This window comes from Felis catus, chromosome A1 (genome assembly GCF_018350175.1).
Source record: "Felis catus isolate Fca126 chromosome A1, F.catus_Fca126_mat1.0, whole genome shotgun sequence".
NCBI classification, from domain to species: domain Eukaryota; kingdom Metazoa; phylum Chordata; class Mammalia; order Carnivora; family Felidae; genus Felis; species Felis catus.
Genome location: NC_058368.1, coordinates 196,300,385 through 196,317,524, shown reverse-complemented (window position 1 = coordinate 196,317,524; position 17,140 = coordinate 196,300,385). Strand labels below are relative to the sequence as shown.

General features: G+C 53.6%; 1 protein-coding gene across 2 annotated transcripts in view; it reads right to left on the bottom strand.

Moving 5' to 3' along the window:
• The window catches only part of CAMK2A (calcium/calmodulin dependent protein kinase II alpha), a 60,572-nt gene that overhangs the window by 29,101 nt on the left and 14,331 nt on the right, over positions 1 to 17,140 (bottom strand). For both annotated transcript variants that reach the window (XM_011286079.4, XM_011286088.4), the window contains exons 3-6: positions 10,443 to 10,502; positions 3,833 to 3,887; positions 2,893 to 2,958; positions 2,700 to 2,772 (exon numbers count right to left, since the gene is read on the bottom strand). In XM_011286079.4, the coding sequence (XP_011284381.1) occupies positions 2,700 to 2,772; positions 2,893 to 2,958; positions 3,833 to 3,887; positions 10,443 to 10,502 (254 nt within the window). The remainder of the gene's footprint in view (positions 1 to 2,699; positions 2,773 to 2,892; positions 2,959 to 3,832; positions 3,888 to 10,442; positions 10,503 to 17,140) is intronic.

The window sequence follows — 17,140 nt, the reverse complement described above, 5'->3', positions numbered from 1 at the left end:
GAGAAGAAGGAGTGATATTTATTGCGCCCCTCCTAGGTGCCAGTCACTAGGCTAAGTGTTTTGCATACATCGTCTTATGGCCTCAACAACCTTTGGGGTCAGCATCATTCTCCCCGTTTTCCACAGTAGCCTTCCTACATTCCCCAAAAGGGTCATGCTTGTTCCCACCTCAGGGCCTCTGCACTTCCCGCTCCCCCTGTCTGATTCGCTCCTTCTCTGAGCTCCGCAGGGCTGACCTCTTCTCTCCATCTGCTCTCACCTTCATGTCACCCTGTCAAAGGATCCCTCCATGACTATCCAAAGGAGGAGCCCCCAGGTAGCCTCTGTCTTAGCAACTTGTTACTATCTTCAGAGATATCATCACAATTTGTAATGTTTCCCCATCTGTTGTTGTGCTTGTCCATTATCTGTCACCTCTATAGAAAGTGAGTTTCTTACCACTACATCGCCCGCACCTAAGACAGGGGACAGCGCAGAGCAGACACTTAATCAGTATTTGGCATATGTATGAAGGTGAGGAAACCAAGGCTCGGAGAAGTTAAGTGACTTGGCCAAGATCACACAGCTGATAAGTTATAGAGCCAGAATCGAGGCAAAGTCAGGCTCTAGAGCTGTATTTTAACCACTCTAGGCTGAGAGAGGGCCTCATATATGCTGCCTGGCCTCTGGGGCCCCAAGGCTGCTGTCTTCTGCTGGGTCTGGAGAGGAGGAGATGCCCCTACACAGGACAGAGGGAAGTGGAAGTGAATCCTGCAGTTAGGTAGCCCTCGCTTCTGACCCAGGTCCACCATTTCTATGCCGTGGAACTTGGGCAAGCCGTGTCAATCCTGAGCTTTAGTTTCCTCTCAGAAAAATGGATCAAGCCCAGCTCACGGAGCGGTGTGCGGATTAATCCGTGTAGAGCCCTTGGCAGTGGCCTACAGCGTGTGGTTGATGAGCATTAGCGCTCCCAGTTTCTGCTTGGGGTGGGCTGGGGGCGTGGGCTCCGAGTCCCCGGAGACAGCTGGTTTCCTCTGACCCCCTTCCCCACTGGAACTTCCGAGGGGTCCCACCTCTGACCTTCCACTGACCAAAGTTAGGCGGGACCCAAACAAATATAGCTCCATCCGTCCCTCGTTAAGGCCTCTTTTATCCTCTGGCGACTGCGTTCCCAAAGTGTCCTGGGCCTTGGTAGCTGTCCTGCCCTGATTTGATGAATATGCCACTAATTAATCTATGCAGAGTGGCCTAAATTTGTGCTGCCTCTCCTCCTTTCTCCTCCTGTGCAGGGGTTGTAGCTATAATGGGAACAGGCCCTCTGGGAGAACTGCCCTGCAGTCTGGCAGGACCCTCTGGGAGTGCACACTCACCTGTGGGTGTAGACTGATAGACTAGGAGCTCACGGGAGCTCAGCTGAGAAACCATGGACTGCTCGTGATAGAGGTGGGCAGGGGCTCAGGTCAGAGCACTGCATCCCAAAGAGGGACCTGGGTCCCACTGGAGGACGCCCAGGGCGGGCGCCCAGAGAGGGCGCCCAGGATGAAGAGGGCCTGGAAATCCTGTCCTGCCTGGGAACGGAGGAGAACAGCCTGCGGAAGACTTAGGAGGTACAACAAAGCTGCCCAAGGGTCTCTGGGCTGCTCCAAGCTGGAGGCTTGATCTGTGTGACCCCAAAGGGTAGAACTGAGGTTCACAGACAAAACTCCCACAGCAGGAAAGATTGAAGGAGCATTTCCCAGTGGTTCAAGGGGACACCCCATAAGAAGCAAGTTCAGAGTCACCGAAGGCCAAAACGCAGAGGTTCAAAGGCACCAAGAAGGAACTACTGTAGAAGCAGGAACTGCATTGAGGGGCTTTTTGGCCCAGGCCACTGCGGGCACAGGATCTGGGGTCAGAAGGCCAGGGCTCCAGTCCTAGCTCAGACACAGCTGAACTGCGTATTCTTGGGCAGGTCCCTTAGACACTCTAAGCTTCAGTTTCCTGCTCTGCAAACTGGGGATACCAACCGAGGTAACCAGCCTCGATGCCATGAGGCTCAGCAGAGGAGAGCTAGGAGTCTGTGCCGACCAGGCAAGGCTGTGTGGCTCGTGCCAACCCTAGACTGCACGTCTGCTTAGGTCTGTCCATCTTCCCATTCAGGTGGGAAGAGGAAGGACTCTGAGGACCCCGAGACATGTTTTTCTTCTCCCCCCACCTGCCAGAGACCCAGAAACAAAAATGACAATGTGTCCGCGCACCAGACACTGTGCTGTCTCCTTTGACATCCTCAGCAACCCTGTGCAGAGGTTGCTATGGCAACCCCACTGTAAGGAAGCTGAGGCCTTGAGGCTAGAGAGTGGCCTAGCTGGGCCTTGGACCCCTTCGTAGCCAGCACTGTCAGTCTAACTACATCTTACCCGGTCTGTCCCAAGGCACATGGGGCGAGGAATCAGGACACTGGATCCTGAGCCTAGATACTCCTCCCTGAGCCCAATTTTGTGATCTGAACAGTGGCGTCTATATTCCCCACCCAGCCCAACTCAGGGGATTCTGGGGGCTCCTGGGTGGCTCAGCCAGTTAAGTGTCCAACTCTTGATTTCAGCTCAGGTCATGATCTCATGGTTCAGGAGTTCGAGCCCCACGTCGGGTTCTGCACAGAGGCTGTTTGGGATTCTCTCTCTCTCTCCCTGTCTCTCTCTGCCCCTCCCTGGGTGAGCTGCACCCCCAGGTGGGTCGCTCACCTTCAGGTCCCGGTGCACCACACCCATCTGGTGGCAGTGCAGCACGGCCTCCAGGATCTGCTGGATACAGTGACTGGGGAGAGAGAGGAAGGGGTCATGGTGTGAACGCAGGCCTCTCCCGGAAAGCTGGAAAGGCAGGGAGGGAGGCCCCCTTGGCCCCAGGCACCATCGCCAGGCTGCACCTGGCACTCACCTGGCATCAGCCTCACTGTAATACTCCCGGGCCACGATGTCCTCAAACAGCTCCCCACCAGTAACCCTGGGGAGACAGGCACAAAGTCACCCTCCCACAAAGGCCCCAGGTGTTGCCTCTTCCGGAAGAGTCTCCAGGAAGCTAAGGACGGGACCCAGGGACCTCAGAACCTCAGCCCAAAGGGAGGAACCCCAGGGGTGTCTCCTGTTGGAACCCTCTTCCTGGCTTCTAGCCCACCCGTCCACCAACTCCCCTCCCCTCCGCCACCTGCCCTTCTCTCCCACTGGGTCCAGGCTGCACTTAGGACAGGGATGGGACACTCAGAACGTATCACTCAGGGTCATCAGGCTCCTGGAAGCCCAAGGACTGGGTTTTGTTGCTGTTATTGTTGTTTGTTTGTTTGTTTGTTTGTTTAGTAAACTTGATTTTTTTCGAGGAACTTTAGGCACACCGCGAAACTGAGGCACAGAGATTTCCCACACACCCACACATGCAGAACCTCCCCCACTATTAACTGGTTTTTTTTTTTTTTTTTTACGGACGGGACCAGTGCCTTCACTGAAGTTTCTCTGCCAACCCAAGAACCTATCATTTCATTATTGTTTTTCCTTCCACTGACTGGCTTTAAGAACTTCACAATGACTCCAAAAGGAAACTTTCTATCGCCACCAGACATGCAAAGCCAGCATCACTGGCCACAAACAGAAACAAAATGAAGGCTGTGCCAAGGAGAGGAACGGGTATGTGTCGCCTTTTCAGGGAACCCCACCGGCACTGCTTGGGTGGCGGGCCTACCACATTTGGGAAACTTCGGTCTCAGAAGAGGGAATTCAGCCCAGCCTGGGAGCATTTGGGAATCGGGCCGAGGGACCCAGCCAGGTCACCCCGGCTCCGGCTGCCCCCCTACCCCTTGTACAGCCCGGGGTGGGCCCAAACTCACAGGTCGAAGATCAGGTAATGGTGTCCCTCCTCAGAGATGCTGTCGTGGAGCCGGACTGTGGGAGGGGCCCAGGCAGCCAGTTAACCCGGAAGCACTGCTTCCTGCCCCCTCCTGCCCTCTCCCCTCCCCTCCCCCGCCCCCCAACAGCCAACATGCCAATTTCTCAGTCACTGAGCACAAGCTAGGTAACAGGTGCTTTGACAAACGAAGTAAAGGACGGCTCACTGACTTCGGGCATCGTCAGAAGAGGCCCGGGTTTAAAGGTGAAAGACCCCTCCCCGCTTTGGGGAGAGTTTGACCCCTTTCTTCCCCCAACGCTTAGCTTCTTGCAGGGCAAGGTGGCATCGTCGAATCAGCCCGTGGCTCAAATCTCTGCCACTTCCTAGCTGTGTGACTTCAGGCAAGTTGTTACACCTTTCTGAGCCTCTCTTTTCTTGCCTGGACAATGAGAATGAAACTTCTGGACCCTCAGGCTTGTTGTGAGAATTCCATGAGGCACCCAGCCGGTGTTCAACCAATGCGGCCCTGAGTGCCTAACCCCACTGTGTATCCAGGTCTGAGATAAGAGAGCTGGGGGGCGTGGGGGACAGTGGTCCCTGAGTGTGAGCATGCTGAGAAACTCATCTCTTCCTACCTCATTTACCAAGAACGGGGGCAAGGCTCCCAGAAGCCCAGAGCTCCCTAAATTACCCCCTGAGATTCTAGAAGGAAGGGCCCGAGGCCTGGGGTTGACTCTAGGGGGCTGCACCCTGCCAACCAACTGCATTTTCTCCCAGGACAGCTTCACATCCTTCCCTGAGCCACAGCCTAAAAATGTCCACAGAGCGGGGTGCGGGCTCAGAGAATTAAGATACATCGCACAACGGAAAATTACACAGCTGTTAAAATAATACGGCAGTTATGTATCCACTGGTTCAGAATCATCTCTGAATTATGTTGTTTGGCAAAAAAGCAAAGCGCAAAACAGCGTGCGTGGTACTTTTTATAAAAGATGTATTTAAGCCTGTCTGTGACATAAGCCTCTCTGGAAGGATACAGAGAAGTGGGCACTGGGGTACCTTGGGAAGGGGAATCGGGAGAGCAGGCGTTGTGAGTTGTTGAGACTATTTTTTCACTGTGAGCCCTAGTGCCATCTGAATTCTTGCCATGGGCATGTATTTCTGACTCAATATTGAGTCCCCTAAATGGCTTAAGACTCTCCTATCTGCACATAAGGTTTGGAGAAGCAGGATCAAAAACACAAGAGTGGGTGTCTGCTATGGGGGAGGGGAGAATGTGACCAGAGATGGAGGAGGAAGGGAACACAAGTTTATTATTTTTTTTAAAGATTTATTTATTTAAGTAATCTCTACACTGAACGTGGGGCTCAAGTTCACAACCCCGAGGCCAGGAGTCACACACTCCACCGACTGAGCCAGGCAGGAACCTCAGGCATGCAAATTTAATTAAAAAAATTTTTTTAATTCCTAAATGATGATATGTGTTTATAAATGACAGAAAGAGGGGCGCCTGGGTGGCTCAATCGGCTAAGCATCTGACTTCGGCTCAGGTCATGATCTCAGGTTTGTGGGTTCGAGCCCCGTGTCGGGCTCTGTGCTGACAGCCTGGAGCCTACTTTGAATTCCGTGTCTCCCTCTGTCTCTGCCCCTCCCCCACTCATGCTCTCTCTCTCTCTCTCTCTCTCTCAAGAACATTAAAAAATCTTTTAAATAAATAAATGACTGAAAGATGTGTTAAACATATGTTTATTTTGCTCTTAACTAAGCTCTACGCTCAACTTGGGCTTGAATTCACAACCCTGAGATCAAGAGTCGCATGTCCTACTGGCTGAGCCAGGCAGGCGCCCCTGTTTGTAGTATATTTCAAAGCAAAAACAAGAAGCAGGTTGCCTACAAGTACATATTATGTGATCCGGCTTTAATTTCTTCTCAACATTTTATTATAAAAAATTTCAAACACACACTCACATGAACACCCGTGTACCCCCCCACTTGGGTTCTATCATTAATCTTATACTTGCTTCACTACGTTTCTACCCATTCCTCTACCTATTAACCTGTTTCCATTTTTTAAGGCATTTCAAAGCAAAGGTAGGCTCGGTTTTTGAAATGTCTATGTGCAGTGAAAAGAGCATCCTGTATATTCTGTGTGCAGAATCTGGCAACCCCGTATTGGTGCCCTGGCCAGGTCCCCTTTGGTACGATGGGGTCACCATCCTGCAGCTGCCAGGGGGGTTAGCTGCTAACAGCTCACATCGACCCCCTTCTCTGGAGAACTCCCCACTGCCTACAGAGCCACCTTGTGTACAAGGTTACCTGCAGCATTCAGCCAAGGACTGACTACTGTGGGAGGGCAGGGTCGGTGCAAAGGGGCAGTCTCCTTGCTTTAAGGAGGGACAACCCCAAGACAGGATTTATGTTCCAGTGTGTACGCCATACACACACCTGGAATCGGGTCAAAGTTAGACTTGACCTGAGGCCACACCCTTGCTCAATTTCTTCCCTTTTTCCATCGTGCTTCACCCAATTCCTTGCAGGCCTTCCATGGGAACACACCCTCGATAAATCACGAGAATCTGAATCCCTGCCTCAGGCTCCGCTTCTAAGAAACCTGACCTGAGATAATATGTATAGAAATACTCTCAGGTCATGATCTCACGGTCCGTGAGTTCGAGCCCCGCGTCAAGCTCTGTGCTGACAGCTCAGAGCCTGGAGCCTGCTTCAGATTCTGTGTCTCCCTCTCTCTCTGACCCTCCCCCGTCATACTCTGTCTCTCTCTGTCTCAAAAATAAATAAACATTAAAAAAAAATTAAAAAAAAAAGAAATACACGAGAAGGTACAGACATCATATATCATATGGAAACAATGTATCATACAAAGTTAGCATTGATAGTGTAACAAGATAAAGTTTTTAAAAAGACCCTTTCCTTGGGGAGTAGACTCCTTATTGCCTACTCGGTTCCTGGCAGGCATGTGTGTTTTTAACTTCTCTTTCCTGAGCATGAGAAGCTCTGAGAAGCCAACCTGCGGTCAGAACCATCTCAGAATGGGCTTTTAGAACCGGGTCAAGAGGCATTTGAGAGGAGCTCCAAGAAGACTGGGCTCCTTGATCTACCCTCTGACCGGAAGCCTCAGCCCCTTTAGAGAAGATTCTCAGGTTTCAGAGAAATGGACAAAATTGGGGGAGGGGGAGGGTCCTTCGGCATTGACTCTCGCTCAGATGGTAATTTTATGCTGATTTAAAAGGCTGCCCCTCTAAGAAGCCAGGCGACAGGAACACAGGCTGGATTCTAGCCCCCACCTGCATGAGGGCACTGGCGTTAGTCCCTGAGAGGAGGTGCCATCATAGCTACGAACCCAGGAGACAAGACACATCGAACCTCCCCTCCCATCCGTGAAGGCTACCCTGAGGAAAAAAAAACTGAGTCCAAAGCCAAAGAGGAAAGGAAATTTTCAAGAGCCGCCGCAGGGTGTGAAACGGTCTCACCACCTGGTAGAGATTGACATGACTGTGGTCGTTGAGTTCTGCTGTCAGTTTTTGACTTTTTAAAAATATTGTCATAGATCAAATAGATCTGTAACCTAGTTTTCATTTGTGTAGCTGAGCTCATGAATTTCTGACATGCCTTTCATATTTCCAACAGTTTACCAGTTTTTTCTTGGAAATTAGAGGCTGGTGCTTCTTACCCTGTCCAATGCCCCCTGACAACACATTCCTGATGTCCACTTGGGAAGCTAAAGAGAACGGCTGGGAACCTGGGCTCTGGAGTCAATCTTGCTGGGCTCACCTCCCAGTGCTGCCTCTTTTAAGCTGTGCAGCTTTGGGCAAATTAGGTAACCTCTCTGATCCTCCTTTCCTACCAGTAGCGGTAACACTACTGGCCTGCTTTGGAAGTTAATCGATGATACTTGTAAAGCCCTCAATACAGTGCCCGGCACAGGGAAGGACCTGATAAATGAAAACACCATCGTCTTCATTATCAACCAGCCCCCTTCTGTTGCCCACCCAAATCACTTGTGAAACTCTAAGGTTGTCCCCTACTCCCTGGGATGGTCTTTGGGGTTTGCCCCATCAGCAGGTGGTAATACAGAGTGTAGGGCACGGTCCCATGTGCATGGCACAGTTGGGCCGCCCTGTGCTAAGCCACGGCCTCCCTGACCTGGTCCCCTTGGGGCTGGGCACCGGCCACACACGGGCAGCAGCCAGTAAGCATGGCTAGAGACACCAAGCAGGCTGGCTAGGACTCAATCTAGCTTCTCCAGGCACGGACTTGCCTCGTGGGTTTTGCATCCACGGCTGTACCTCTTTGCATTTCTTTGGGCAGATTATAATCTATAATCTATTTAGAAGTGAGATATTTGGAGGCTCAGGAAGTAGCGCCCTTCAGGGCCCTTCCAGCCCTAAGATAGCTCGGGTTCTTCCCCCGCGTCTTCCTGGTCTGGGTCTCAGCTCGGCTCTCCACTTCCCTGTGTATCAGCCACCCCCGCCCCTTCCTTTCCCCCTCCCCACCCCCATCCTCACTTCTTCCGCACATCCTCCATCCCTAGCAGAGGCCTTGGCACACGGTGGGGCCTCGGATGCCCTTGCTATCAGCTGAAGGAAGGAAGGAGTAAATGATTCAAAGATGACAACGATATTAAAGGTGACAGCCATCATTGCTGAGACTTCCCCATGTGCCAGGCTTGTGCTAAGTGCTTTACTTGCACTTTCTCATTTAACCCTCCAACAGTTGTAGAGGGTGGATATCATGATTACCCTCACAGAGGAGGATACCGAGGGTCAGAGAAGTTCAGAGCCAGCCCACACTCAAACACCCAGTGAACAGAGGAGCTGGGATTTGACCCCACGTGTAAACCCCGTTCTCTTCACCGCCATGTTAAATACAGGGCCCCAAACTGTTGACCAAACACCTGGATGGCTCAGAGGAATGAGAATCGTGTGGAGGTTACATTTTCGGGTAAGGTGGTTTTGTGGAAAGGTGTGGACTGAGGAAAAAGGGGAGCAGTCTCATGATAATAAAGCACTTACCTCGGGACTGTCACTGTGCTATGCTCTATCTAATCATCACAACCCTACGAGGTGGGTATCATTTCCATTTTCCGGCTGAGAAAACCGAGCTTCAGAGTGGTTAGGCAACATGTCCGGGGTCACACAGCAATTAAGCAGCAAACCCAGGATTTCAGCTGCAGTCTGTCAGCCCCAGAGCCCATGACTACTGCTCCCCATGCACAGCTGGGAATGAGAGGGGGAAGGAGGTGCAAAGAGGAGGCAGCGTTGACCTGAGACAGCTGCAGCACACCCCCTTACACACACCCTTACACACACACACACACACACACACACACACACACACACACACACCACCTCCTTCCTCTGGGGCTGACAGGCTTTCTCAGAACCGTGGGACTTTATCGTCAGAGATCACTCACAATCCTGTCCGTCATACAGCTGGGGAGGTGGAGGCCCCGCCCAGGCAGGAGCCGGCCTAGGGCTGCACAGTGAGTCTGCAAGCAGGTCGGGGATCGGGGGTCCAACCAGCCTCGCTCCCCACCAGCTGCCTTGCTGCCCCTCTTCTGATTCTGGCCCTGGAGCCTCTGGCTGCTGTTTGCACGGCTCTGCTCCCCTTCCCTGGGCACAGGAAGGGGAGGTGCCTTTTGGGTATAAATACCAGATGGAGATGCTTCTCTCCAGCAGGAGAGTTAACCCTTGGGGCTCTGGGCACAGAGAGATGCTTCCTCCCCACGGGCGAAGGCGTGGCGGCTGTCAGAGTTGGAATATTCCTCAGAGAGCACCTAGGCCTTAGTCCTCAAAGCGTGGTCTGGGAACCAGCAGCCTCGGCATCGCCTTGGAGCGTATTAGAAACGCAAAACCTTGCCCCCCGCCCCCAAACCCACTGAACCAGAATCTACCTTTTAACAAGATGCCCAGATAATCCAGAGGGTGCTTCCTTGTGAAGTTGGGGAGGAAAGTGGCTCAGAGAGGGAGGGGCTCCCACCCAAGGTCACACAGCCATTCCCTGACAGAACTCCATCTAGAATCTGCACTTCCTCCCCACGCCCCACCCCCAGCCGCCCAACTCAGAACCATGATGGGCAGGGATGCAGCCCCCCAATCATGTAAGGGGGAGGTGGGAGGCCAGCCAGTGACATGTGGTCTAGGCCCGGCCTCTCCTGGCGGCCTGGGCTCAGTCTACCCCGGGACCGGGGCCACCTTGGAGCCTGCCTCTGGGGGGCAAGCAGGCGGCTGGGCTAGGCAGGCGGCCCAGCCACAGTGCCAGGCTGACTCAGCATGGGGCAGGTTTGGGGAGTGGGGCGTGCTGGTCAAGGCCAAGCCTGGCCTATTTTCGTCTCTCTCAGAGCTTCGGGAGTTTTCCTGCAACAGCTTTTCCGAAGGAGGCTGCCGGCAGCTGCGTGGGCTGGGAGGAAGGGCCCCTTCTTCACCTTCCCCTCAACCAAGCTGGTCTCTGAGAAACGTGGAAACCATTAAAGGTACCCCCTCTCCCATAACGGGGGCCATGATGCCCAGAGAAGAGAGCAGCTGCCCTCCCAGCCCCCAAACACCCACCAGGCCGGGTGCCACCCACACCCCTCCCCCCTCCCCACAGCTCACCGATGTTGGGGTGCTTCAACAGGCGGCAGATGCGGGCTTCACGCTCCAGCTTCTGATGGTCTGAAACACAGATGCCCAGGTAAGTCCCGGGTGAGGGAGGAACCTTCCCCCACTCCATCTCTGCCTCTTCACGGGCTCTTATGATCTGCACCTGCCAGGGCAGCCCCTGGGCCCCGCCTGGAGAAGCTCGCCTCTCTGGCAGGGGCCCTGGGTCCTCCAGAAAGGCAGCGGGATGCAGCAGAAGGGGGAGAGACTAGGTTGCAGTGCCTCAGAAGTCCCTTCCCCTCTCTGGGCCTTGGTTCCCAGGGCTCTCAACTGAGGTACCTCCTAGAGCCACAACCACAGAGCCCGGAAGGGCCCCCCAGGGCAGGCCCCTGCCCCGCCCCCAGCCTTGCCCCTCCCATGAGGCTCCAGCTGGGACTGAACCACTGACAGGCACTCCTCCAGACCCACCCTGCACAACCCTCTCCCTTGGGCTTGGGGCCTTCACCCGTGTGGTTCTCTCAGCTTGGAACTTTCCCTTCCAACCTCCCGCCCGGCCATCATTGGCCATCACTCGTTCATCCCACCTGTCTTCAGATACACTTTCTCCTAGCAGCCTGTCCTGACTGCCAGGCTGGTAGGGGCCCCTCCTCTGGGTTCTCAGGGCCCCTGGACAACACATCCTACCTTGTCTCATGGACTGGGACCTTGTCTCGTGCCCTTAAGGGCAAAAACTTGGTCTCTGTTGTACCCTGGCATCTACCCAAATGCCTGGCACATAGTAGGTGCTCAAGAAATAATTGAAGTAAAGAATAAACCATTGAATGGCGAACCTTTCTAAAGGAGTCTGTATTTGCTCTGCAGGAGAAGAACCGTATTAATTTGCAGGGGCCACCCCCTTTACAGGGGACTCCGGACCAGGGACACAGAGAGCCCCAAAGAATCTGCAGTACAGAACCTGCATGTGACAGCATCGGGGCTTACCCAGAGCTCTTGCACCTGGTTTCCAGGACTTTTGTCCAAACCCCCAGGGAGAGAGGACTTGTTCAGAATCTGCCCCCTCTCCCCCCCATAGTCACTGACTCTGGGACTGCTGGGAACAATCATACCCATGACCCCCTTCCATCCCCCCAACGACCCTGTGCTGTGGGCATCCCTGTCCCCATTTTATGCATGTCTCCATCTCCTTTTGGGTGCCTTCCTCACAGTTCAGTAGTTGATGCCTTAATTTAAAACAACAACGACAACAACAACAAAAAGGGAGCCGGCAGCAAATCTACAAGATTTACTATGTGCCCCGTGCTGTGCAGGGCACTTTTTTTTTTTTTTAACGTGTATTTATTTTTGAGACAGAGAGAGACAGAGCATGAACAGGGGAGGGTCAGAGAGAGAGGGAGACACAGAATCTGAAACAGGCTCCAGGCTCTGAGCTGTCAGCACAGAGCCCGACGCGGGGCTCGAACTCATGGACCGTGAGATCATGACCTGAGCCGAAGTCTGCGGCGCTGAATCGACCAAGCCACCCAGGTGCCCCTACAGGGCACTTTTATATGCATCTCAAGTGCTTACGACCGCCCTTTGAGGGAGGTGCTGTCACGTTCTGGCTTTACAGAGGAGGAGACAGAGGAACAGGGACGTTAAATACCTGGCTCAGAATCCCAACTGTGGTGATCAGTGGAGCCACACTTTGTACCCAGGCAGGCAGACTCCGGGGAGGAGCTTTAAAACCCTGTACTATACTGTTCTCCGCACCCTGACTCATTGCCACCACCTCCACCTGCCCCCAATTTCTGAATGGGAAAATCGAGGCCCATGCCAGGGAACTCACGCAGATACTCAGAGGCAGAGCCAGGACTAGAACCCAGTCCCTGAATAGCCCCTTCAGGGCAGGCAAGCACCAAGGAAGATTATAAGGATGAAGCAAGTCCCAGCTCTTGTCCTCAGGCAGCCAGCTCCGCTTTCCCCTGCCTCTTTATTAGAGCAATCACTATTAGAGCAATCACAGCCGTCCTCCACGGGCTGCAGAAGCCAAGATCAATACTGAAATGTGGCTTTTTCATCAGCAAAGCAATTAAGTCCAATCCTGTTTCCATAGAGCGTAAGCTCAGCTCCCCAGCTGAAGGTAGACTACAGGCTGGGGGAGGGGAGGTTGTGCACACTGGGTGGGGGGGGGGGCTTCCCCTGGTCCCCCCATCCTTCCCAGCCTCCTTTCATATCTTCCAGGGTGGGGACAGGCCGATTCCCACACAGAAGAGCCGGATGCCCAGATCACACCGCATTGCAACTTCCAGCGCTAGAAGCATTAATTTGTTGAATTTACGTAAACATATAGGTTTTCCAATGGTTTTCGTAACTGTGAAATGCTTTTATTTTCTAACGTTCCTCGAAGAATGTAGGGACTGTGTTTGTCTTGACCTCTGAGGACTTGCTCTGTTATGTAGGTAAGGAAACTGAGGCCCAGTGATGAAAAGGACAATCCCTTTATCAAAATCACTCGGGGGCGCCTGGGTGGCTCAGTCGGTTAAGCGTCCGACTTCAGCTCGGATCATGACCTCATGGTTCGTGGGTCATGACCTCATGGTTCGTGGGTTCGGGCCCCGCATCGGGTTCTTTGCTGGCAGCTCAGAGCCTGGAGCCTGCTTCGGATTCTGTCTTGGGCTCTCTCTGCCCCTCCCCTGCTTGTGCTCTTTCTGTCTCTAAAATGAGTAAACATTAAAAAAAAAATTTTTTTTGAATCACTCAGTGGGGTGGTCAAGCCTTGTTAGTACTCAGAGCTTTGAGGAACTGCTCCTGGATGCTGTCCCTAATGCAGCCAATAGTCCTTGGCAGCGAAGAACCTCTTATTAAAATATGAATTAGTTGCTGTCACTCCCTGGCTTCAAACCCGTCAACAGTCCCTAGTGTACTTATAATCCAAACTCCTCACCACAACCAGCCAGACCCTGCTGGGTCCTGCCTCATCTCGGCCTTGGAGCTTCAGCCACAGTGGCCGCCTCCTTTCTGACCTCAGGCACACCAAGCCCCTTCCCACCCCCGGGCCTTTGCATTCGCCCCGTGCCTCCTGCCTAGAATGCTCTTCTCCTGGGTCTTCTTATGGCTGCCTCCTTCTCCCCTGGCAGGTCTAGCACAACGTCACCTCTTCAGAGGTGCCTTTTCTGAGTGTCCCCTTGCCCCATCACTTTCCCACTGCCCTGTCTTCTTTATAACACTCCTTGCTACCTGAAGTTATCCAGTTTATTTATATGTTCAGTGTTATTTTCAGTCTTCCCCCTTAGAAAATGGGTGCGGTGAGAGCAAGACCTTGTCTGTCAGTCGCTGCCGTGCTCCTGGGGCCCAGAGCCACTAAGCAGCTTGTCCAAAGTCCCATAGCTAAGAAATGGCAGCGCTGGGATTTCAGCCCATGTTAATAATTACTATACTATATATCGCCTCCCATTCTTATAATTAATTAATTGACAAATCAATCCATCCAGCTCAATATAGTCCCACAATGGTGAAGCCTCCTGCCCAGGTACCTGGAAGGATTAGCCCCAATGCCCACTACAATACCTTGTGAACCTTCTCCCCCCCTCCCTGGGGGCAGACCTCCAGGGTGTTGGGGTTAAGGGGTCCTACCTTGCCCAGGAGCTTGGCAGGCAAGGGTGAGTGGAAGTAAGGTTCAGGGTGAGGTTCCTGGGGCCAGATAGCACCAGAAGGGCAGGGCAAGACAGAGCAGAGCATGGGGGCAGGCTGGAAGTCTGTGCCTGCAGAGGGGGTGGGCTCCAGCAGGCAGGTGGGCAGTGGGACTCTGGCCGGAGGCACAAGACAAGAACCAGGGGGAAAAAATAGACTTCAGAGTCTTGCAAGAGGAAATGCCCCCACCCTCTGTAGGGCCTGAACAGGGTTCCTGATCCTGGGGGGGGGGGGGTTAGAGAAATAATCCTAAGGAGCAACAGTGCCAGGCAGGGGTGGGGAGTAAGATGAGGAAGATGGGAGAGATGTGTCTTACTGCCTACTTCCCATCACGGACCTCAGGGGTAGCCTGAATGAGCTCATGCCGCGTCCTGGGACTGGTCGCCAGGGAGCCAAGGAAGTGACCCCTGAGCACTCGGATAGAGAGTGGGTACTGTGAAGGTGTCTGTACCCCAGTCAGTCTCCCCTGGCTGTGCCAGCCACATCCATGTGCCCAGTGTGCCCTAAAATGTTAATGAATTTTTCTTCTTCTTCTTTTTTTTTTTAATGCTTATTTATTTATTTTTGAGAGAGAGAGGGAAACAGAGGATCCCAAGCATGGTCAACACAGAGCCCGACATGGGGCTCGAGCTCACGAACCAGGAGACTGTGCCCTGAGCCAAAATCACGAGTCGGCTGCTTACCCGACTGAGCCACCCAGGCGCCCCTAATGATTTTTTTCTGTGTGCTGGGTGGGGCTGGGGCTAGGAAGCATCTGGAGCCCCCGGCAGGGAGTTCTCACTGGGCATATACTAGCTATCATCACTGCTGATAGGAGTCTGGGCCTCACCTACTGAATCCAACCCTCCAGGGTAGAAATAGGGCAGCTGCATTTTTTTAACCGCTCCCAAGGGGATTCAGCAGGGCTTGGGACAGGCAAAATTTGTACTTTCTGTTCCATGTCTTTATGGCTCCTTGGAACCGTTTATACTATAAGCATCTTATTTAAAATAGTTTTGGGGCGCCTGGGTGGCTCAGTCGGTTAAGCGTCCAACTCTCGACTTCAGCTCAGGTCATGATCTCATTGTTCGTGAGTCTGAGCCCCATGTCAGGCTTAGCGCTGACAAGGAGCCTGCTTGAGGTTCTCTCTCTCTCCTCCCTCTCCCTGCCTCTCCCCTGCGCTCTTTCTCTCTCCCTCTCTCAAAATAAATAAACATTTCTTTTTTTAAAAGAGTAGTTTTAAAATACATGCAAGAAAACATCTCCTGGGCTGGGGAGCCATGCAACAGCAGGAGAGGCTGACCCTGGTGGGGAAGGGGAAGGGGAAGGGGAAGCCACAGCCCCCGCCCAGGGGAGGACGGATGCTCCGGGTGGGCATGGCCCCTGCGGGGAGCTGCCAAAGTCACGGGGAGTGCCAGCAGGAGAAGCTTAGGGTACGTTGCCAAATATTCAGCATCACACTGCTCCCCACCCCGGGCACCATGAGTGGCAAACAAAGAAACCTGTGAAGAGCCGCTCTTCTCCTCCCCTCCCGCTGGGGACAGGAGCGTTGGCAGTTGGCAGACTTCTTTGAGAAGGTTCCCCGGAGAGCCTCCCCACTCCCACCCTCCACGCTCACCTAGGCCTGGACCACCTTCCTCTAAGGACGTCAGAGCCTCAGCAAATCGCCAGAGAATGACAGGGTGCCTGGCAGTTTCCTCCTGGCATGGCCCAGAGTCTATACTGCCCGAGGAATGCTTAGTCCTACCTTCCAGAAAGGAGGCAATGCCCTTTCCATTCTCCCCCATAAACATCTGTCTCTTCCTGTCAGTGTGTGTGTGTGTGTGTGGGGGGGGGGGGGGGGCAGTGAACTGCCCAAGAGCCCCAGCATCAAGGGAAGACACTGGTTCCTGACCCTCCCTCATTCTGGAGCTACCTCAACTTGCCATCCCGAGTCATGGCTCTAATCTTGCCCCCACTGTGTCTCAGGGATTGGGACGTCTCCTTTGATCACTAGAGACATAAAGCACAGAGAGGGCACTAGAGTGCCACTAGTCACACAGCATGCAAGGCAAACCCTAGCATTCCTGTGGCCTTCCTGCCCGCCCTGACCCCTGCCCCTGGCTCTGGCTCCGGACTTTCCACAGGTGTCACCCTTCCACACCAGCTTTCAAGCTGAATGTGTGCCATCCTGGCAGGTTCAGGGACCCTCAGAGAATACACACACACACACATACACCCAGCCTCTTCTCCCAGCAGGACACTGGCTGCCTATGGGGGGACTCAGTGACTAGGAGAAAGCGCTGGGCTCCCAGCGGCACTGAGCCGGGGGATGAAAGGCAGCAACACATGGTCAACACAGGGCCCGCTGGGAGGCCTGCGGGGGACAATGTGAACATCCTGTAACAGCCTCCGTGAACCCCACACCTGCTGGGCTCCAGCCCAGACGCAGCAGCTGCTGCCTATGCCGGGCAACCCCCTGGACACCATGCCAGCCCCTCGCTCGACGTCCCCCAGGCTACACCTGCACCCGCCTCACCCAACAGAATTCCCTTCGCCTCCAGGGGACCCCCAAGGCAGCTAGACACCATTCAGAGCAGGAATTGGAGTTTTGAAGATAACCTTCCCCAACCCACTGACTATGGTTACTGCCCTTCCCGCTCTAATCACGTGCTCAGGGCAAGAAGCAAGACTCCTGGGCAGGCTTTCCAAGTTCCAGTGTCCACACGGATCACCAGTGCACTTTGTTAAAATGCACATCCTGATTCCTTAAGTCTAGAAACAAGAAGCCTTTCTAACGATCTCCTGGTGACGCGGATGCTGCTTGTCTAGGACCATTTCCGAACTGGAATGACCCAGGGATCTCTTCCAAACCCAGGTCCCACCTCACACGGATTAAATCACAACCTCGGTGGGTAAGAGCCAGGCATCAGGAGTTTTGGAAGCTCTCCGGGGGTCCCGGGGTGAGGACAGTTTGGGGAGCCACCGTTCTAGGGAAAATTTAGGGATAAGAGAGTGGATTTGCGTGGCTGAAGCAGAATGTACTTGGCGTTCGCTGGCCTCTGGTAGAGCACTGGGATGTGTTG